Below are 22,978 nucleotides of genomic sequence, written 5' to 3' on the forward strand. Positions count from 1 at the left end.
CACCAGCAATGAATGGCATGTCTGCAGCCCTTCCCTGCTTGCAAAGCATCACTCAACATTTGTCGCCTTTCACAACAATCTGCATGAGAGACCCTGAGGCTCAGAGAAGCAAACTAACTTGTCCAGGGTCATTCTTTATAACAGGTGGATTTATTTAAGGTCACGCTAGCTGCTATAACAGATAAACCCAGAGGTCTTTTTATGAATTGAGAAAAGACTTTGATTTCTGGCTCACGTTAAAGTCAATTGATGGAGGAGGGAGTTCTAGTCACAGTCAGGGACCCAGGTGCTGGAGGCTCCGTCATCTTCAGATTGTGACGCCCAAGGTCACCTTGCCTTGAAGGATCCCACAGAGGTGAACGTGGTGTACGTACTGGTGCTCACATTGCATTGGCCAGAACTTGATCGTGGGGCCCCACGACCCCCGTGTGGGGAATGCAGCTCCTGACTGGACAGTGGTTTCCCTCCAGTGTCTCTGCCTTGGGAAGAAGAGCATCGTCTCTGCTGAGCATCATCAAGGATGTCCCCTCAAACAAAGGCTGGGGACCATGGATCGGCATTTGATGGGAGGTGGTCACCGTGGACTAGGATTGGACAAAGACAGGATGTTCCTGGCCCAGCCTTCTCCACAGCCGCTCCCCTGCCCTCAGCTAGCTTCTGATCCACACGGCTGATCGCAGGCCTGGCCGGCCGGCACACCTCCAGGGCTCCCCATGGCCCTCTCGAGAAAGTCCCAACCCCTCAGCCTGGCACTTGCTGACCTTCGCAGAGGACCCCCACTCTGCTTAGCTTCCCTCCCTCGTCCCCCTCCCCACATACCTGACCAATGGCTCCCCTCAGAGCCTTGGTACAGGCCGTGCCCTCCACCTGGAATGTCCTTCCCCGATCTCTCCACCCTGCAGACTCTGGCTCACCCTTCCAAATCACAGGGCATCTGTGAGGCCTCCTTCAGCAGAGTCAGCTGCTTGGGTGGGATTGCCGGAGAGCTCACTGTGCACCAGGCACTACATGATAAGTCTTCATAGAAGTGAACTCATTCATAACCTCCTGAGCCCACGGGCTGGCCATCCATTTATAGATGAGGAATTGGAGTCTCAGAGATTCAGAAACCTGCATGGGGTCACACAGCTAGGAGGCGGCAAAGACAAATTCCAAACCCAGGTCTGTAGGCCCACAGATGAGACTTAACCACTGGGTAAATGTCTGCCTTTTCTTGGCTCCCATCACAATAGATTACAATTGCTTGCTGAATCGTTTGCTAGGGATCTGCTGTTTTTCTGAGAAAGCAGCTGCAGACTCTCCGAGGGCAGAAGTCACGGCTGATCCATCCTGGAGTCTCCCTCGCTGCTGTCCCCACTGCCACCACGCCAAGCTCGGGGTGGCAGTTTTCTCTCAAGTAAATCCCTCGTCCTCTGAGAACCAGAACCAGAAATTCCTCAGATTATCATCTGTCATAATCCCCTCCCTGCTTGCCTGTCAGTTTTTGAAAGTTAACCTGAAACCATTTGAAAATGATCTGAGAGGCACAGGCCAGCCCTCTCCATGCATGATTAAGTATGATGGCTTTTTAATGATTTGAGCTGTGCCTTCCGTGGATTGACAAAAATGGATTACCATATATTTCTGAAAACTGTGCCGCCGAAATCAGGCTTTGCTTTTTTTTTTTTCCCCCCCATCTTCTCAGTCATCCTTGCGAACCTTTGCTGAGAATGACAAATACTCAGACTTTAATTGTTTAGTTCCATGAGGGTGGCACCGCCCGAGAGTTCTGAGAACTGCTCTCTCACCAGGAAAGCCTTAAAAGGCTCCTGGGGTTCAATCTTTAGGAAATTGAACTGTGTGTTTTCTCTGAAGCAGAGAGAGCTGTCTTCCAGGCCGTGGAGTGTTTGCACATTTGCGAATTGTGCTGGCCCCCAAATCTAAAGCAGAGGCAGTCCTCACCCAGGAAGCACGCCAGGGATGAGGGGCAGGTGGACTGGGGCAGGTGGGTGAGGGGCCTCTCCCCGTTCAGCTCAGGCACAGACCCTTCCCCTCCTGCTCCCTCTTTCTGCCAGACTCTGGACCACATCAAAGCCACCCACACCTCCAAGGGCGGTGTTATCACTTCCTTTTGACAGATGCAGACTCAGCTCAGAGAGGTTAAGCAACTTGGCTGTGGCCACATAGCCAGTAATGTGCAGTGCCAAGGCTTAAGCATTTCGACTAGAAGCTTGTGTATTTTCCACTATCGCTACTGCCTCTTTAATAAATAAAATAAATAAAATGAAACGAAAGGTGACCCAGAGGCCCCTCCTGCAGTCCATTTACAATTAAAGAGAGAAAAAAAAAAAAAACCTTCTTTGTACAGCTACTGCCACAGTCTCTAATAATATGCATTAGCTGACATTATCCTCATTTCACAGATGAAAACTTTGAGTCTCATATGGGTAAAGCAGCCAACCAGTGGTCACACAGCTAGGAATAGCAAGGGAGGATTTGGTTCTGTCTACCTGACTCCAAAATAAATTCCTTACCTCATCCTTTGTAGTAAATAAAACCTGCCCAGAGGAACCTCCCTGCCCTCTTATCTCAGGTGATCAACACAGGTAGGTCTGCCAGTGGGAAACTTGCATTACTTTCTGTGTAAAATGCACTTGAGTGTCCTTTCAGTTAAGGGGAGGGGCTAGGGTGGTTTCTAGTAGATTCTGGAAGTGGCCTATGGAGGAAAGGGAAGGCCCCTGGTCTGTAGAGGAGGGCGAGCTGGCCCCCTCCGCATCCCCAGATGCTGAGAGTGAACCCGGCGGGGCCATCGTGGGCCCGATGGGGAGAGGCCAGCTGGTCCAGCCTCTGTTCACACTTGCTCTGGCTCCTTCTCAGTTCTCTTGGGTTAATTCCATATACGTTTACTCAGACCCTACTGAGCGCCTGGCATCATAGATGGTTCCAAGATGAATAAGGCAGGACCTCTGCCTCCCAGGCTCCCACCTGTGAGACCAACATGGACCCTCCTGTGAGTCTGCCTGGCAAAGTGATCAGCAGTGGGACCCAGAATGGTGCAGGGAGGAGGCGTCACTCCCTGGAGGGGACCTGAGAAGGCTTCGTGGAGGCTGGTGTGAGCACCACGGGCAGGGCTCCTGGGGGGAGAAGCACCAGCTCCTCTCACACAGGTGGTACCTGCTACATAGGGGCACTGCTCCAGCCATAGGCAAGAGGTGCTGCCAGGCCCTGAGGAGATGCCTGGGGGCCTCGTGGCTGTGGATACCTCCCTGGGACCCTCTCGGACCCTCTGAACCTGGCCAAGTTCCCAGAAATTGCACAAGATCAGGACAGCATGCCAGTGAAACACAGGCCTGTGGCCTGAGTTGAATCCTAACTCCTGCATTTGTCAACCAGGGGAAATTTACATGACCTCTCAGCCCTATCTAGAGAAGAGCGACACAAATTGCACCCCCTGCTGGGAGGCTTTTTTTCCCCCTTCTTTTTACAGCTGCACCCACAGCATTTGGAAGTTCCCAGGCTAGGGGCTGAATCAGAGCTATAGCTGCTGGCCTATGCCACAGCCACAGCAATACCAGATCCGAGCCGCGTCTGCGACCTACACTGCAGCTTGTGGCAATGGTGAATCCTTAACTCACTGAGCAAGGCTGCATCCTCATGGACACTGTGTCAGGTTCTAACCTGCTGAGCCACACTGGGAGGTCTGGGAGGCTTTTTAAAGAGGTGCTCCTATCTGCCTGTACACAGACTCAGCTGAGGCTGGCTGCAGAGCGGCTGCTGCGTCCACTGTGTGATCCATAACACCCAGGAGGGTTCTGCAGGGTGAGATATGCTTGTCCCCACTGTACAGATGAGGAAACTGAGGCAAACAAGTACATATGGCTCCAGGCCTCAGCCCTTTTTGCTGGCCCATTCCCGGCAGCTCAGCCATCCCAGGGACTAGGACACAGCTTTGTACCAAGTTCTCCTGGCACTGCCTCTGCCATCTCTTTATGTTTCTGGAGGTGAACAGGACCTCTCTAATTTCCTTGCTTTTCTCCTTTCCAATAATCATCATTCATCTTGTTATCAGCGCCACACATCTGTGCCTCTTGGCTCTGGTCCACAGGCTGTGTTTGCCATGATCAATGCATGGCTCTGTGTGGCCACCATGAATACCCGAGATGACATTTGACCCTGCATCTGTGGGCCTGGGAGGCCCTGGCGCCCTCAGAGGGCAGCTGGAGGCTCCCCCAGTGGGGCTAAAGTGAGGCAATGGGCTGATGTTGCCCTGTGCTTGGGGTTAGTTCTTCTTGCCCCTGGACCAGTCAACATCTTCCCATCAGCTGCGGGGGGGGGCATCTCCAGTTTCCTTCAAAGGATCTCAAAGCACAGCCCCAGGGGCTCCCTGCCCCCTAATCCTAAGTGACTGGTGGGCCCTCACCAACCAAGATAGCAGCTCCCGGCATTACTCAGCATGGGGGCCTCCTGGAACCCCTTTGGGACACTCTTCACACAGCAGCTTTGTATCACTTTAAAATGTCAGACAACTCTGGTCCCTAAGTCCTCCTTGAGCCCTGAGGCCCCGTGTGGTCTGGCCCCACCCCTCACCACCCACTGTGTTCCCTCTTTCTCACCACCTCACAGCTCCTCTCTGCTCCACAGACATGCCAGGACTTCCCCACTCCGTTCCCTTTGCTGTGCATCTGCCTGGCCTGCCCCGAGCCCCTCTTTCCTCCCGTGCCTCCTTCAGGCCTCAGCCCAAATGCCACCTCCTCCTGACCATGCTCCTGCTCTCTTTCCCTTTATCGCCCGAGGTCCTTTAACGAGGTCATCTGTGTGAGACCTGGCTGGTGTCTTTCTCCCTCACCAGACCTTCAGCTCCTTGGAGGTAGGGACCAAGGCTGTGCGTTCCCCACTGTGCTCCAGCCCCAGGCACGTTGTGAGCACGCAACACTATGTCTTGGGTAAATGAATAAATCTCGAGCAGGTGACATAATTCCTTGAAGCATCAATCTTCTTCTGTAAAAGAGGGACAATGATAGAGTTTTCATGAGGTTTAAAAAAGAAGATGTGGGAGTTCCACATGGCTCAGCCAGTTGAGAACCCAACTAGTATCCATGAGAATGCGGGTTCCATCCCTGGCCTCACTCAATGGGTTAAGGATCTGGCGTTGTTACAAGCTGCGGCGTAGGTCACAGATGCAGCTTGGATCTGGCGTGGCTGTGGTGTAGGCTGGCAGCTGTAGCTCCGATAAGACCCCTAGCCCGGGAACTTCCATATGCTGCAGGTGTGGCCCTGAAAAGACAAAAAAAGAAGATGTGTGTGAGCAGATGACAGTGCCTGGCACAAAGTGCCATCTGCAGTTGTTCTTATTAATCTCTGTGGTGGGCATTGAGGAGAATCCCACATTCCACAAGCAGACTTTGGGTGGTATCTGCCCTGGGCCACGTTCTCAGAGTACCGCGAAGATGGTCTCTGGTCCCCTACACCTCCCACCACATGGGAACAGCCTTTAGTAAGGGCACTGCTCTCAGGAGGCTTCCTCGTCTAGGTGTGAGGCAGTGGGCACAGGGCATCATTTACTAGGTCACAAGGATGCCTTTATTCTGTGGGGTCTGTGCCAGCTTTGATTAAATAGGTTAGGAATCAGCCCTGAAGACATTCACTGATGGACTTGAGAAAAAGGACACAGATGACTATAATGAAAGTTGGAAGCAATTCTTCCTTTTTTGTGTGTGTGTGTCTTTTTGTCATTTCTTGGGCCGCTCCCGCGGCATATGGAGGTTCCTAGGCTAGGGGTCGAATCGGAGCCATAGCCGCCAGCCTACACCACAGCTACAGCAATGCAGGATCCAAGCCAATTCTGCAACCTACACCACAGCTCATGGCAATGCCTGATCCTTAACCCACTGAGCAAGGCCAGGGATGGAACCTGCAACCTCATGGTTCCTAGTCGGATTCGTTTCCACTGCACCACAATGGAACTCCTACTGAGGGCTCTTTGTATATGTCTGTCTGAACTGGCCATGCCTCTCTGAAAAGGAGGCCCTATTGTCCCATTTTTCTGAGGCCCAGAGAGCTCAAGTCAGCCTAAGATCATACAACTGGGAAGAGACAAAGCTAGGATAAAACCAAGCCTACAAAGTCGCATGGTCTGGAAGGTAGTGTCTAGTTACAGCTCTGCCCTGAGCTACTGAGCTGCTGGGTGACTTTGGAGCATCCTGGGTTCCAATTTCTGTCTGCCTTTTCTTCTCTCAGAGGTGTTTTGAGATAAAGGCAGTTCAGAGTTGGCTATACAGCACTGTCACGGGGAATTTTTTGAATACCCGTTCCCAGGTCAGACAGCACCCTCAGCTCTTATTTAAAAACAAACAAAACATTAACATTTTTAACACAGACTGTTTTCCAACGAGGAACCTATCCAGTAGACTGCTTCAGTGAACCGTGTCCGGCTATTCGTCGCAGTGAACCTCATCCAGCGGTCAGCCACGGCAAACATTCTCCAGCCGGCTGTGGCTGCAAAGCAGGGCATCTGGTGGGGAAGGATGGAGGAAGCTATTAGTTCCACCAGGGCTCTGACGTCTGCAGCTGCCCTTCTAGTCCCTCCAACAGTGTTTTCCTTGGCTAGCTGGCCACTGCTGTGAGTGGTGTGTTTTCTCTGAGGCCAAGAGCCCTTGTAAAGTGTTTGGAGATCCCTAAGAGAGTGCTATGGGCCTTTCTACCAGCTGCTTATTCTTTCAACCGTTGTTTGGTCTTGCCTTCTTTGGGCCTGGCCTGGGGATGGATGCTGGGGCTCCTGAGAGGAGTCAGATCCAGCCACTGGATCTAGATGCAGGATGTAGTGCAATCAGGTGACGGAGGCACCTGCTGCAGAGCAGGGTGGGCTTGCAGAGGAGGAGGTGGTCAGCTCTGCTTGGTGGCTCTGGAACATCTTGAGAGAAGACACAACACAATCTTGCATCATCAGGTGCCCCATCTGGTCTGCTCTGGGAAGAGCATCATGTGCAAAGAGACCAGGAGAGGCGAGGCCAGAGAGGTTGCTAAGGCCTGGACCACAGGCACCCTGCACACTCTCCTCAAGACCTTGAACTCGGAGAGCAGGAGACATTGAAAGCTTTTTGAAAGGGCGGTGACATGGTCAGATCTGATCATCTTTTATTAACCAGCCTCAGTAAGAGCATTCTGCGGGATTCCAGGAATAGCTCCTTAAAAAATATCTTGAGTCCTTCCAGAGACTCTAAAAAACCTTTTCCTGGAAATAGCCTCTGAAAACAACTTTATGTGATTCAGGAAATAACCATCATGGAAAGATTCAAGAGAAATATTCCTATTGGAAGAAAAACAAACAAACAAAAATCCCAGACCTGATAGAAACGGAGAGGGCCTAATCCCTAAGAAGATTTTTCATGGAGTTCCCATCGTGGCTCAGTCGTTAACTAATCCGACTAGGAACCATGAGGTTGCGGGTGCGATCCCTGCCCTTGCTCAGTGGGTTAAGGATCCGGCGTTGCCGTGAGCTGTGGTGTAGGTCGCAGACGCGGCTCGGATCCCGCGTTGCTGTGGCTCTGGCATAGGCCGGTGGCTACAGCTCCAATTGGACCCCTAGCCTGGGAACCTCCATATGCCGCAGGAGCGGCCCAAGAAATGGCAAAAAGACAATAAAAAAAAGATTTTTCATGCAGCCAGAAGATCTCACCATCCAAAATGCTGTAGTTTCAGACACTGTACTTTGGGGTCATGGGGATATTGCTTTAATCAGTCTCCATAGAAACCCATGTAGCAGAACATTCCAGCTGCTACTGCTGCATAACAAATTACTCCAAACATTACTGGCTTAAAATAATTATTTTATTATGCTCACAGATCCAGTGAGCTAGGAATTCAGAAAGGGCACAAGGGGGACAGTTTATCTCTCTGCCAGGATATATGGGCCCTGAGCTAGGAAGGATGACTTGGACAGCTGGAACCTTCTGGAAGCTCTTTCATTCACATGTCTGGAATTGATGCAGACTGTTGGCTGGGACCGCAGATGGACGGCTGGTCAGAAGACACATGTATGGCATCTCCACGTGGTCTCTTCTTCTGGGCTACCTTGGGCTTCCTCACGGTATGGTGGCTGATCCCAAGAGCCAGGGTTCCAAGAGACAGGAAGCAGAAATTGCCTGTCTCTTAAGTCTGGGCCTGGAAACTCACTCATCATCCTTCCTGCTTTACTCTGTTGTTCCAGGTAGTCACAAAGTTCCATGCAGGTCCAAGGAGGTGAGCTGTGGGAAGAGGTCCTCTTGTGGGAAGGGCTGTCCTATGGCAATCTTTGGAAACTGGGACCTGCCACACATCCACACTAGTTTCTTTGGAAGCTGAGAAAAACATTGGTTTTTTTTTTGGTTTTTTTTTTTTTTTTTACAGATTAAGAAAACTCTCTATGGATTATATCATCAAATTAAATGCAACCATTAGTATATGGGCTCTGGGGATATTGCGGTAATAGGCTACGCCTTGGGTGATTTTTTTTCTGTCTAAATGTTCTTCCCGGAGCTTATGTTGCCCAGCCTGACCCATTTCTCTTTGCTAATATAATGTCACATAAAAACCTCATCATCATTAATATGGTAGAGTCAGGAGAGGGGCTACAAAACCACAGTCCAGCAGGGCAAGGTAGTTCCTGGCCAGGCAGCCCCCAGGGGAGGGGGTTATGGGCACCCCGGGGCCATTCCCTTGTAGAGACTGACTCGTGTGACAAATAGTTTTGTACAGGGTGATGGTGTGGACACACTCAGCCACCCTGGCTGATCTCACCACAGTCTGCCAGGAGGGTCTCTGCTGTCTATTGGCACCAGCCCCTAGAGCAGACAGTTAAGCTGCCCTGGACCGCGGTCCCCACAGATGCCCATGCTGTAGGCTCAGTCTGTTCTACCGACGCATTTACCTATAATCCTTTGGGTGCCAGACTGTAGCCGGGCACTGAGAGATATGAATGAGCCACAGCAGAAGCTCTCCCTGCCCAGAGGGAGGGGCCCTTTATTCCCAAATACTTAGTGGGCACCTGTGATGGGCAGGAGCGTGTTCTAGGCAGTGGAGGATGCAGTGCACAAAACAGAGCTTTCCCCTCCGGGAGTTTACACACACACCATCAGGGAGGACAGTGATGGGGGCAGCTCACTAGTGTGACGTTGCTAGGATAAAGGTGCCAAGGGAAAGGGAAGAATGACGGGGGTGCTATTTCAGCAGAACAGGCACAGGTGCCGAGTCAAGACTCTGAAGGCTTGGAGGGTTCCAGGAGCAGGGAGCAACTGCAGTGGAGGGAGAGGCCAGGCAGCGAAAGGAAGCCAGGGCCAGATCACAGCCTCCAGGTCACGGGGGAGCTCTGGGAAGGGTTTGAGCAGAAGAGCTGTGTGACAGGACCTGCATTTATGAAAGCGGTAGCCCGGAGGAGGTGAGGAGTGGGCGGAGGCTGGAACGCTTGTAAAGATAGAGCCACCAGCATTTGCTTTGGGACCAGAGGTGGGGGCGAGAGATGGGCAGAGTCAAGGGCTCAGGGCCACAGCTTTTGGGAGAAGGGAGTTGACATTCACTGAGGGGGGAAGACTGTGGGAGGAACAGGTTTGGTGGGAGGAGCAGGAGATGCTTTCAGACATATCCTGCTGAGCTAAAGTTAAAGGTGAGATATCTATGGATTTCCAAGTGGAAATGTGCTAGAGAGCCTGGGCTTTGAGGTCAAGGTCTTGGCCGGAAATATAAATCTGGGCATCATCGGCAGGTGATGGCATTTAAGCTGTGAGACAAGATTGAATCACCAAGGGACGGAAGGAAAGCAGAGAAGAGGCCCAAGGACAGAGCCCCAGGGACCCCAGGCTTTCGGGGCCTGGATGGGAGAAAGGACCAGCAAAAAGGACTGGGAAGAAGCTGGCACTGGGAAGATGAAGAGTGGCATCCTGAACGCCAAGACCCAGCACAGAGCGAGCATGATGCCAGGGAGTTAGGACAGGCTCCAGAGATGGGCCAGCGTGGTCTCCAGGCCTGCTGCCTCCCCCTCTCACTCAGCAGCTGGCTCTTGAGCATGGAGACCAATCTGCTGCAGGCTGAGCCCCTGCTATTACGAGGACAGGGACAGTAAATGGATGCCTCCTTTATAGTGTGATGAGGACAGGAGCACTTCTCTTGGGGATGAGGGTGCACAGGGTAGGGGCACAGAGGGTGGGCCCTGAGGGCTGGGGAAGACTTCTCAGGGAGGGAGAGACTCCATGCAGACCTCAAGCAGAGGACCACAATGGCTTCCTGGACCAGGAGGCGCTGGGGTGGGCTCTAGCCCGCACGGGAGAAGGTGGCATGGGGAAGGCGATCCTAGCAGACTTTGTAGCAGTCACTGAAGTCGAGGCATCTGCTGAGGTTGCAGGGAATGGCGAGTGGCCCGTTGGGGTTGAGGGCTCTGGCCCTTGTGGTTGCTTGGAGGTAAGGCAGGGAAGGGGTGCAAGAGAGGTGGTGGGAACCTTTGACCTCAAGGAGCTCACTGTCTAGTTAGGGGGCGAGACAGCTCCACAGTGCAGAGTGGGAATGGAGAACACTGAGCGGGACGCCTGAGAAAGTGCTTTGGGAGCTCTCTGGGCAGGAGGTTGGCTGGCTGCAATCAGGGAAGGCTGCCGGGAGGAGGCCTTGAAGAAGGTATAGGTTTTGTCTATGCCCGGATGCACAAAGAAGTCTTGTTGGCAAGACCATATGTGCAGGGGTAGGGAGGCTGGAGCGTGCAGCCTGTGTCCAGGAAGCAGAGCTTGTTGGGAGGTGATATTAGCCAGATCCTTTGAAGCCCAAAAGGCTTGACCACTACCGTGTACTTAGTGCATGGGTATTGAGAAGCCATTGCAGGTTCCTGAGCCGGGGAGGGGCACAGTGGATCTGGTTTTAGGAAGACAGGTCAGGGACAGTGTACAGGGTGAATTGGAGTGGAAGGGAGGGGTCCTGGAAGTAGGTAGACCCTTTCAGAGGCAGGGGCACATTCAAGTCAGGGGTACAAAGGCTCAGCAGCAGATGCAGGTGGGACCCATATGACGCTTTTCCCTTAATTTCGGCCAAGGCTTTTGCAAGCTGCGCCTCATGCCCACACTGCCCTACAGGGTGGGGAAAAGCCATACTGCAGGAGCATCACAAAGTCTCAGCGACCCCAGAAGCCGTTGTGGAAGGGCTGCCCAGGACCAGCTTCTGTTTATGGGGGCAAGCTCACATGTACCCAACGTTGTGCTACCTCCTTTCCATCCACTGCCCCATTTATCCCTCCCAGCAGCCTTACGAGGTGGGTCCTACTATAATTTCCATTTTGCAGATGAGAAAAATGGGGCTCAGTGAGGTATAGTGACTTGCGCTTGTACACAGCTTATGCATAATTGAGCCAGGATTTGAATCAGCATCTCCCTGGCCAGGCCAGTGTTTCAAGGGGAGCTAAGGACCCCCAGAGATAAGAACAATGAATTGATTTGTCAAGCACTTACTCTGTGCCAGGCATGTGTAGATGTCTTTATCAGATGTATTATATGATACCGTTACCCACCAGCTCAGGAACCCTCAGTGGCTCCCTAGTACCCCAGCCCAGTGGTCTTCACCTCATTTTACAGGTGAGAACTTTAACACTGACAACAAATGTGTTGCTGGCCCAAGTCCGGATTTGAACCCAAAGATGTGTTCTTTTAACAGATCTCACTGCCTCCTGCCTGTCAGGAAGGGGAGGGAGCGGGGGTCCTTTGTGCACAGCGAGGGTTCCAGACCCAGGAACCAAAGCTTCCAGGCGGGCTGCCTGACTGTCCGTGCCCGTTGGGGGTCTGTTTACTGAATGGGCAAGTGTCTTTTTCCCCCGGGGAGCTCCCCAGGCCGCTGCAGGTGCAGATAGAGTTGAATCCAGGATAGGGCCTTCTCTCCTGCCCAGCCTGGCCGCCAGGTAACCCCTGGCCTGAAAGAAAAAGCGTTCCAATAAGTGACTTCCTGGCCTGCAGCCTAGCCGTGTTGGGGAGGGGGCGGGGGCGGGGAGGAGAGGAGGCCTCAGGAACCCAAGAGCAGGGGCAGAACTTGCCAACAGATCTCTTAGCGAGCTGCCTCGGGAGTGTTTAGGAAGGATAGCTGGTCATGAGGTGCCCTGGCTGCCCTCCCGGCCCAGCTGAGGCCGTGGGGACTCTGGGCTCAGGGTCGGCCCAGGGGACAGAGGGCCCGTGGGGTGAAAACACCAGGCAGCCTGGGGCAGGATTCAGAAATCAGATACTCCGGGCCTCCCCTCCCTTGGCCTTGAAGGACACACAGCCTGGGCTCCTCTTCACTGGTCAGAGCAGCCTCCTGCCCCTGCGGGGGAGGGGTTAGCAAGCAGAGCTGAAATTGTCTTCACGGGGAATTGAAGGCCCCTTTCCTTGTGGAAAACACACCACACTGGGCCCTGGCTGGGGCTCCACGCCTCCCTCAGTCTTATCTGGGGCGGGACCTCCCTGGGGTCCTCATCTATGAAATTTAGGGGTAAGGGAGTGGGATCTCAGAAACCCCTCCAGGCCTTTAAGAAGTCAGGTTTGAGGCCCCGTGGTTAACAGGAAGAGGGCCTGGCTTCAGAGCCAGGAGTATGGACACCAGGACTCTCTCAGCCTCTGTCCACATGTGGCCCATCAATGCCCCAAGGCCTGGGCACCTCAGGCGGGTAAGGAGTTCCCTTGAACTGTGTTCAGCCTTGGACACCTACAGGGGAGGCAGCCAGGATAAACCAGGAAAAGATCAACTTTGTTTGGCTTTGAGTACGTTTGCCTACTAATCCCTAAGTGTAGGAAGGATTGACACTCTGGAAATTCACTTCAACCCAAGTGCCAAAGCCATCCCAGGACACGTGCCTCTGGATTGCAAAGCGTCCGCGTGCCCCCACCCTTCCCTCCCTCCACTCTTCCTGGCAAACCCTCCCTTCTGGAAATGGGTCTTTAACCTCCAACTTCTCCTGGATCTCCCTCCCATCCTTTTCCGGGCCATGCCTTTTTTTAATTTATTAGACCTTGCCCAGTCTAGAGAGGCGGTTAAGTGTTTGGGTTTCACAAGGATTCTCTGCCTGCAAAGTCAACACGAGTGAGCAGCTAGGGAAGCACTAATTAAGGAGATTAAATGTGAACTCTGAATGCGGGAGAGGGGGGCCACAAAGCCGTGCTTCAGACTCAAGTGGGGCCCGCGGCGCCTGTCAGCAAGCTCTTGTGTTCACTGGGGGAAGTTGGAGCCCCTGTGTCTCAATGCTTTGAGCCTATGCAAGGAGGACACTGAAGAAACAATTGCTCCTCTTAAGCTACCCTCTAGTCCCTAAAAGAAATTGCTGCTGCCTGCAATGACTGTACTCAGAAGGAGTTGATTGGAGGCTGCCATCTCTTCGGAAGCCCTCCAGATGGCACCAAGCAAGCTCCTCCCCCGCCCCGTCACCGTCCTCTACCAGCCAGGCCCTGGCTGTCCCTCATGGGAATGTCGTCTTCGTCACTCTGCTATCCAGTCTGTGATGTGGAAAACTGCTCCATTTTCTCAGCCTTTATTTCCAGGACAAGATTCTAAGGCCCCGAGGCAGGGGCCAAGCCTGGTAGCTCATGCTTTATGTACTCACGGGCTTAGAGCAAGAGTGGCCACGGAATCTTTGGGTTTTGCATTTGTTGGTTGCTTTGCCCAAACTGTTTCCAAGAAAGAAAGGGAAGGAAGGAAGGAAGAGAAATTAATTAATTTCTGGTTATAAAAATAATCCATGAGCTGAAGAAATCAAGAAGCACCTATAATCCCAGCATAGAGAGGAGATAGCCACTGAATCATGTCCTGCCAGACTTAATTGTGTCCATGGTGGCATACAGTAAAGAAATTCTATTGCCTTTTTTTTTTTCAATCTACTTTTTTTTTAGTTTAACAGATCCCATGGATGGTGCCCCAGCTAACACAGGTCTTCCTCACCTGTGTGCATGTCTGCATAGTGTCCTATTTTATATACAAGCCACAATGGGTATAACGAATCCACTATTGTTGGACTTGAGGGTTTTTTTCCCCAACTTTCACCCATTATATGCTGCAATAAGTATCTTTCTGGATCGATATTTATGAACATCTTTTTTTCCTTAGAATAAATTAAGAAATGGAATTGAGGAGTTCCCGTCGTGGCGCAGTGGTTAACGAATCCGACTGGGAACCATGATGTTGTGGGTTCGATCCCTGCCCTTGCTCAGTGGGTTGAGGATCCGGCGTTGCCATGAGCTGTGGTGTAGGTCGCCGACGCAGCTTGGATCCCGCGTTGCTGTGGCTCTGGCATAGGCCGGTGGCTACAGCTCCAATTGGACCCCTAGCCTGGGAACCTCCATATGCTGCGGGAGCAGCCCAAGAAATGGCAAAAAGACAAAAAAAAGAAAAAGAAAAAAAGAAATGAAATTGAAGAGTCAGAGGACTGGAACATTTGTTATGATTCTGTAGACCCCCAAGTCAGTTCATCTGCCCCATCCCCGCCACCCCCAGCCTCAGAGAAAGGTGGCAGATGCCTGGCTGGCACTGATGGTTGACTTGCTGGCAGACATAAGAGTGGACCAAGTTCTGGGAAATGGCTCAGCCATTAAACTTGGTCTCCCTGACCTGCCACCCACTCTTTGCTGTCCTGAGGAGGAAGCAGCCCATAGCAGGACTCTGGGTCTTAGACATGCCTTCAAAGGCCCAGAGTCCCCCTGGATGGTGCCCGAGAGCCTGGCCAGGTGTTTAGAGGAGGCCTGGGGAATGGTGGCTCACATGGTTGGAGTGGAAAGGGTCAGAATGACCCTGAGTCACAGCTTCATCCTCTGTGCCTGCAGGAGGCCTCAGCGGGGCCACAGTCATTGACTCCCTCGACACCCTCTACCTCATGGAGCTGAAGGAGGAGTTCCAGGAGGCCAAGGCCTGGGTAGAAGAAAGCTTCCACCTGAATGTGGTAAGTCAGAGACCCTGGGGTATTAGGGCCAGAAGGGACTGGAGAGATCAGCTACCAGCTCCCCCACCGCCATCACCTCTGAGACCCAGGCTGCCCAGCAGAGCATTCTTGGAAGTGGGGCTCCATGCCCTCATGCTGAGGCCCCTCCCCTCAAACCAGCCTTAAGGCGGGGGACATCCCGCCACCCCTGGCTGGCTCATGAGTACTTACCAGCCTGATCTCCCTGGCATGGAAGACAGCCTTGCTTCCCCTCGCTGGGCTCTGGGCACATTGCTCACACCCAGAAGCCCCTTGTGGGACTGAGTCTGTCTGACAGAACAGCAGCAACAGGGACTCTGGGAAGAGAAGAGTGGTTATCTGCTCGGAGCTGCTCTAACCTGCTGCCCTCGAGATGGCTGAGAGGGGCGGCGGGGCGGGCGTCTGGCTTGAGGCCTGTGACCAGGTCTGGGACCCACTTGGCTTCCAGCTTTGCAGGTGTCTAGGCAGGGACCAAGGCCTGGGGGAGGTGATGCCCATATGCATGGCTGGCACAAAAGCCTTAAATACCAGATGCCACTCCCACTGATCTCCCAGTGGAGGAACAGATCCATCCTGGGGGTCTGAGCTCACCGCAGAGAGAGGCTCTTTAGATGGTTTGGGGGAGCAAGACATGGAGACAGATGGGTGGGGGCAGGGTCACACTCTAGGGCTCCAGCCTGGGAAAGGCCGTTAGCCCCCCTGCGCCTTAGTTTTCCCAACCAAACGGCTGTACAACAAGAGCGCCTCATTCACAGGCTCTTGAGGACTGACCGCCACAGAGGGCTGTAAAAAGCATTTGATAACCCGCTAAGGTCTGACACAGATGCAAAGCGGTGCCACCATCATTGTGATAATTTTGAGGCTTGTTAGGACTTCTGCAAGTCTGTGCGAGGCGCTCGCAAGTGCAGAATCCTCCCATTTTCTAGGACAGTGAATAGGAAGGCAGAGGCAGGAAGAGGAAGGAGTGTCCCCCTACCCCCCTTTTCTCCCCCATGCAGGGGGTGGGTAGAGAGCGGGCCCCAGGCAGCTGCCCCATCCTGGGGCAGGTGGGGACGGGCTGGGGAGCCTAGGCCCATGCAGGTGGGCTGGGGCAGGTTAGGGTCCCTGGAAGAAAGCAAGATGTGGTCTCTCCACCTCTCTAGCCTGAGCTTTCTCATCTGGAAGTGGGAGTGAAGGCCAGAGAGAGAGAGTAGCTTTGCAAGGGCTCTGCTGATGGAAAAGCTCTCCCAGGTAGAAGGACAACCGTGGTGGTTACCAATAATAAAAGACCTCCATGTGGGAAGCAGGCCGGGGGGTGCTGGGGGGGTGCTTAGGGCTAGGGGGTCGGGGTAATAACAGGCACCTTTGTGAAGCCATTCCCTGCCCTGGCAGGGATCTCATCTGCCCCACTCAGCATCTCATTCCCACCCTGCAGGGAGTGAAGAAACTCCAGCAGGGGAAGGCTCAATTTCTTGCCTGAAGTCACAAAGCCAAGGGAGTGACTCAGGTGGGGTTTTATCTGGGCCTTGGCCTGAAGCCCCAATACCCCTGATTTGCAGTGCAGACTTCAGGAAGACAACAACAATGGTTAAGGCAGTGTGGGTGTGCCCCGAGGGCTGCAGAGCAGAGGCTGAGAAACTGCTGGTCGCCTCCCAGGATCTGCCTGGCACCCTCCTTTCTGCCTCAGAACCTCCTCTGAGACCCTTCCATGTGCCTGTCACCCCAAAGAAGGGCCACCCCATCCATCCTCCTGCTAAGCCAAGGTGCTCCCTTGGGGAGGGGAGGGGGCTGGCCTCTCCTCAGGCTTAGCTGCAGCCACAAGAGTTCTTGAACTCCTTGGAGAGCAGCCAGGCATAACTTTGCTGCCATGGCCTCTGGCAAGGGCTGGGGCAGGAAGCCAGACCCAGTGTTTATGTGCAGCTCTGTCAATGTGCGGCAGCTGCCCGCCAGGCAGGTGCTGATCCCTCTCATCTTTTGCTCTGAAAACCACCAAGGGTAGCTTGGCCCGCTGGGCAAGGGCTTGGAGCCAGGTGGAGGTGTGGCCAGGTCAGTGGAGCAAGGGCAGCGGCAGGTGTGACCTGTCTCCAGGGCCTGGCTGCCCCAGGGAGGCCTGTGACCATCTCACAAATGTCCCCACCGCCCTCCCCATCTTTCTGCCCCGCAGAGTGGAGAAGCGTCCTTGTTCGAAGTGAACATCCGGTACATCGGAGGACTCCTGTCAGCTTTCTACCTGACGGGGGAGGAGGTGAGTTGGCCTTTCCAGGCGCCTGGACCATCCAGGCTGGGAAGGGCTTGGGAGAACAGGCAGTGAGGAAACCGGAATTCCAGGGGATCCGAATCCCGCCTCCATGGTGCCACCTGCAGATTCCTCCTCCTCTTCTGTGTAAGGTTTCCATTCTGCTCCCACAGTCAGTCGTAAATTCTCTAGTGGCAGCAGCTGGGGCGGCCCACCATCCTCACGGCTCCCCGCACGGCACCTGCGATATCTGGGCTCCGTCTGGGTTTGGGTTGTTGCTGGACTGGTTCTCATAGGTGTTGGTTCTCAGGATTGATGAGGCCAAGAGCACTGTTTCACTCAGGGGCCCCTGGCCCTTGGCCCACTTCATAGGCATCCCTTGCCCTCTGCCCCTGGGCCAGCCATCAGCTAGACACCAGCTCCAGGTCTCAAGGGGAAGACAGGGAAGGTGGGCAGCCACTGCTGGTCTCTCGACCCAGGCCACTTGCCTTGGCTTCTAGGAGGATGGTTCAGTGTGGCAAGAAGGCAGAGCCCTGGACACAACCAGAAAACCTGCGTCTCCTCCCGACAGGGCACCTGCCTGTGGCCTTGAGCAAGTCCCTTCTCCTGCCCCAGGCCTCAGGCCTTCCCACCGTGGGGTGGTCCCAATCCCCCCTGGGGTCAAAGAGCTCTTGTGAAAAGGAGGAGAGGGCAAGGGTTTGGCCCCGGGGCTAAAAGGCTCCCAAGTCCACGTTCTCCAAAGTACAAGGAATCTTGAGAACCACAGAAATGGGAGGCTTCTTCCCCTTGTGATCTCCAGGGAAAGCACAGCCTGAGGTGGCCGGGAGGCTGGTCGAGTCCCCAGCATGTCACCCATCCATTGTGTCCCCGTTACCCAGAGGCAGTGTGCACTGCTGGGTTTGACCGTTGCTCTGTCCACATGGAGACGAGTCATTATCCTGCCCCCTGCTGGCGGGGGCCGCTGCTGCTGCTGCGGGAGAAAGCCTTTCCTTCTGCTTCCCTTCCACGCTGGGGCGGAAGCCAGGGTGGTGAGACCACAGGCGAGAGCCTGATCACTCCAGTCACTTGGTGCCCCCTCCATCAAGGCTCATCGCCTCTGCAGAGATTACTGCTTGTACCAATTTGCCCCCAAATGATTGTCCATGGGAACCCTGGGAGCCACCGGAGGCCTGGATTTCATTTGAAAAACCCCAGGACAGGAGTTCCCGTCGTGGCGCAGTGGTTAACGAATCCGACTAGGAACCATGAGGTTGCGGGTTCGATCCCTGCCCTTGCTCAGTGGATTGACGATCCGGCGTTGCCGTGAGCTGTGGTGTAGGTCGCAGACGCGGCTCGGATCCCGCGTTGCTGTGGCTCTGGCGTAGGCCGGCGGCTACAGCTCCGATTCGACCCCTAGCCTGGGAACCTCCATATGCCGCAGAAGCGGCCCAAAGAAATGTCAAAAAAAGAAAAAAAAAAAAAAAAAAAGAAAGAAAAACCCCAGGACAGGAAAGTGACATGGAGCAGAAACGTGCTGCGCTCTGCACAGGCACTTGCAGGCCTCAGGCCAGGTCCTGGGAGGGATGGGGTGGGATGATGCAGCCCAGGGCTCACAGGGAGGGGCCAGCAATTCCGGAAGGAGCTGGGACTCCTCATACCTGACGCTGGCCCCTCCTCCTTCCTCCTCAGAGGGCCGCTGTGATGCTGAGAACTTGCTTTGAGGCCTCGTCTCCCTAGGAGGGACCATCACCCTGGCTTTGCAGGGGCAGACCAGGCAGTGTGGTATGGTAGGCACACCTGTGTTCAGAAGGCCAAGGGCAGCCCAAGTGGCTCAGAACCCTTGAGCAGGCAGGCTCCCCGGGTTACGGCAGCCCCAAACCCCAGGCATGCCTCTGGTCCCCAGCACCTCCACGTGACAGAGACGAGGCCGCATGTGTGTGGGGGGGCAGGGTGCAGAGACTCATAGAAGAGGTAACTGGCCCAGGCAGCACGGCTCTGAGGGCTACCTTAGTCGCATGACTCTGTGGCCTTTCCACTGTGGGTCTGGCTTCTGGCCCTTGTCCAGCCTGGCCTGGCATCACTGCTTGTCACCAGGACTCAGCCACCTTAGACCAAGGCCTCCCTCCTGCCTCATCCTCCATTCACACACACTGGTGCCCGTGGAGGGAGGTCTTTCCCTCAAGTGTTTGTGGAACGAACCGTGAAAGAGACCCCACACCCTTTTCTGGGCTGAGGCCTTTCTTGCTTCAGAGGGAACCTACTGGGTAGGGTGACCCTACAGAGACCCAGCTCCCATGAGAATAACAAGCACAACCACAGCCACACCCGGTGACATTTGCACAGCACTTTACAGTTTAGATGGCACATTCATTTGTACACATCCTCTCATTTGATTTCTAGAAGACCCTTTGCACAGATGAGGCTCAGAAACAGGCATGGCCCACCCAAGGTCACACAGCTGCTAAGTGGGGAGATCTGACCCTGGGCTCTGACTCCCAGTCCAGTGGCCTTTCTACTCTACAGGAATAATTTTTGCTGGTCTCTCTCACCTCTGTGCTGGAACCACTAGGCCTCGTCCCATTGCTTGCTATGGCTATTTGAGGCCTTATCCCTCTGTGTTGGGGAGGCGGTTTGGGGTCCTGGAAAAGAGCCGCTTCATGGCTCTGCAACCTTGAGCACATTGCTTCTCTGAGACTCAGTTTGTCTTCCCCAAAGTGGGACAGCACCTTTCCCACAAGGCTGTTGCAAGGATTGAAGGTCACGTAGATAAGATGCCTGGCACACATACTCACCTCCAAATGGTAAGGAGGATGCGTGTTCCGTTCCCCCTGGTACCACGGCTGTCCACACACTCACCCGGGATCCTTCCCAGGATGTTGAGACCCCGTCAGACCAGCCGGCAGCAGAGCCTTCCAAAGGAGGAGACATGGTTTGCTGGCAGAGAGGAGCATTTCAGAAGAATTAGCTCGGAGTCCTTGGGCAGAGGGCAGCCTGGAACCCCAGCCTTGGGTCAGGTGCCCTCAGGTTCCTTTGTCCCCTTGTGCTTCTGTGCTCAGCCTCCCCAGGGTCAAATGAAGATATCAGGAGCTTCAAACGAGAGCCCCTTGTTATCGCTAAACCATGGCTTCTGGGGTGACTTGAGACCTTGGAATCCGGATTCTAGACAAGGTGTGGCTTCTGCTGTGTCTGCCCCTGTGCCCACTTCCGGGGCCCATTGCCTGGCGTTGGACATTATCATTTTCTCTCAGCCATCGCTGCCAGGCGCCTGGTGCAGGTGCTCCCTCTCCCTCCCTCCCTCCTTCCTAAACAAGAACCATACCCACCCCACAGAGACCTCTGACCCACGTCCCATCAAGCATTCACAGACTCCTCCCCACCTCCGTCCCCAAACAGCTGCCTCAGCATCTTTCAGTTGCACGTGTTAGAAGGAGAGACCTCAAGAAGACTTTGTTTTGCAACGACACACGGGGTCAGCACACTGCGTCCCCCTCAAGCCCCAGAAATGAAACCCTTGTCCTGCCAGGAGTGATTGCTTGGGGACTGGCATCCCCTCTTTTAAGAAGTAAATAAGGTTATTATGAGATTGCTTGTATTATAAAATAGCACAGAAAATAGAGATAAGCCAAAAGAAGAAAATAAAAATTGTCCATGAGCCTCGTCGTCCAAGGAGACCATGGTTAATATTCCAGCATGTTCCCAACGGTTCCTCACACATCCAGGTGTATATAATTTTTACAAAAGTTGAGTTATGCTATCTCGAAGTATTTTCTCTGCATAGATTATAAACCCTTTCTTTGCTGTGAAATAACCTTCCCCAATATCCCTTCAGTGCCTGCATGGTCTCCAGTGCATGGAGAAGCAAGAATTTCACCACTTCCCTGTTGCTTGATATTTAGAGTATTTCCAGTTTGTCTACTGTTATAAACAACTCTGAAATAAATAGCCATAAAGTTAAGTCTTTACAACATCCTCGATGATTTATTTCCTTAGAATAAATTCCTAGGAGGGAACCTGCTGAACCAAAAGGTCAGGGAGGCTTTTGAATGCATCAGAAGAGCATTTTGAGGGGCTCACAGCATCAGGCAGAGTACCTGACCCTGGGACCTCCGAATGGCTAACATCACCAGTTTAGTCATTCACCTTTACCACTGAAAAGTAGGGACGTTGCCCAGAATCAGAAGGTCAAAGGAGAAAGGCCCTTCTCCTGGGCGTACAGGTGGAGCAGGAATTTGCTGAGAAGCACACAGAAGCCAAGTTGGGAAGCAAGGCCTGGAGCTCCCCAGCCAGTGCTCTTTACACTCTGTCGAAATGTGTTTCCTTCGGGGCCGGCAGGTGCTGACCATCGTGACCCACTGCCCTGTGATCACCGAACCTTCATCCTTGCCTCGACAATGGGGTCAGTGCCTTGGAGGGTTTATCTCCCAGGATTCACAATGCCCTCTGACCCCCCTTTGCAGGTGTTCCGAATAAAAGCCATCAAGCTGGGAGAGAAACTCCTGCCAGCCTTCGACACCCCCACAGGCATCCCAAAAGGCGTGGTGAACTTCAAAAGGTAGGTCCCCTTCTGGTTTCCCAGGTGTGCGTGGCCACTGAGGCTCAGGGATGGGATGATCCCCCCACCCATGGGAATCACAGGGGTGGGGGCCAGTGCACCATGAAAACCAGCCTTAGCCACAAGCTCGCCTGAGCTGGCCTTCGTCATGAAACCAGATTCTCGGGTTCAGGCCACACAAGGCCTGATCTTCCTGGCATGTGATCCTCCTGTAACACCACCACGACTCCCAGCCCAGCAGCTGCACCCCAGCCTCCCTCCCTCCCCCCAGCTAGGATCCCAGGCCAGGAGGCACAGCAGTCCTCCCACCGTGAGCAGGAGCCCAAAGCTGCTGGGGGTCGGGACCCCGGGCAGAGGGACCCTGGTTTGCTGACCCTCACTGTCGGCTTCCGTCAGGGCTGGGTCCCAGGAGCCCAGTGTCATAACCTGGAAGCATCTGGGAGCTTCTGGGAGCTTCTGGGCTTCTGGGAGCATCAATCCCACGGATGCTCTGCCTCCAAGGAAAAAACACCCTGGCCCAGGTCACACAAGCACAGCACTGTGTGCAGGATGGACAGACTCCGGGGACTGCTGGTCCTGCCACTTAGTGAGCAGTCTCTCTGTGCCTGGCATTACGCCAGGGGTTTCACTCCTCCTCCTCTGGGGGGGGGGGACTTGTATGACACCCACTGCCCTGTCTTCTAGCTCCCAGACGGTGGAGCCAAGTTTTAACCCATTCTGTTCTGGATCAAAAGCTCTGCTCCTCACGCCCACCTGGGCCTCCCTCAGACAGGACCCCTGCCACCCTGTGCTGCATGGAGCAGACCCGGGAGATGTGGTAGAAGGCCTATGCCCATCCCCAGGCACCCAGGGGCCTGGGGCCATCCTCACAGCCCTGCTACAGCTGGGGCCCAGGAGGAAGGCTGGACTGGCTCCATCACACCAGACTTCCCGCTCCAGCTCCTGAAGCACTGCCTTATCTCAGGGGTATAGCCCAGCAGCCAAGGGAGGTGGACACCCTGGGCTCTGGTGGAGAGCCCCCAGCCCCTCTCCGTCTGAGGAGGGCCCACCCTCTAGGGCCTTGCAGAGAGCAGAGGACTCTCTTGCTCGGCTTCTTCTCCTCCGTCTCTGCGGTCAGAAAGCCTTCTGTGGGCAGGGGCCCTCAGGGCCCATCGAAGCCCCTTCTCAGTGCCAGGGTTGGCTCCTCAGAGCCAGACACTGGGACCTCTGCTCAGATTCTTTCCCACAAACTGATCCTGGAGAAACACAGCCAGACGTCTCAGAGCCAAGACACAAACACCCTGTCTTTGTGGCCCCTGTCCCAGATCCAGCTGTCCAGTCTCTGGGGCCTCGCTGC

General features: G+C 54.2%; 1 protein-coding gene across 1 annotated transcript in view; it reads left to right on the top strand.

Moving 5' to 3' along the window:
• The window catches only part of MAN1C1 (mannosidase alpha class 1C member 1), a 138,707-nt gene that overhangs the window by 90,358 nt on the left and 25,371 nt on the right, over positions 1-22,978 (top strand). Inside the window, exons 3-5 of the mRNA XM_021095595.1 lie at positions 14,763-14,878; positions 17,040-17,120; positions 21,548-21,642. Of these exons, the coding sequence (XP_020951254.1) occupies positions 14,763-14,878; positions 17,040-17,120; positions 21,548-21,642 (292 nt within the window). The remainder of the gene's footprint in view (positions 1-14,762; positions 14,879-17,039; positions 17,121-21,547; positions 21,643-22,978) is intronic.

This window comes from Sus scrofa, chromosome 6 (genome assembly GCF_000003025.6).
Source record: "Sus scrofa isolate TJ Tabasco breed Duroc chromosome 6, Sscrofa11.1, whole genome shotgun sequence".
NCBI classification, from domain to species: Eukaryota; Metazoa; Chordata; class Mammalia; order Artiodactyla; family Suidae; genus Sus; species Sus scrofa.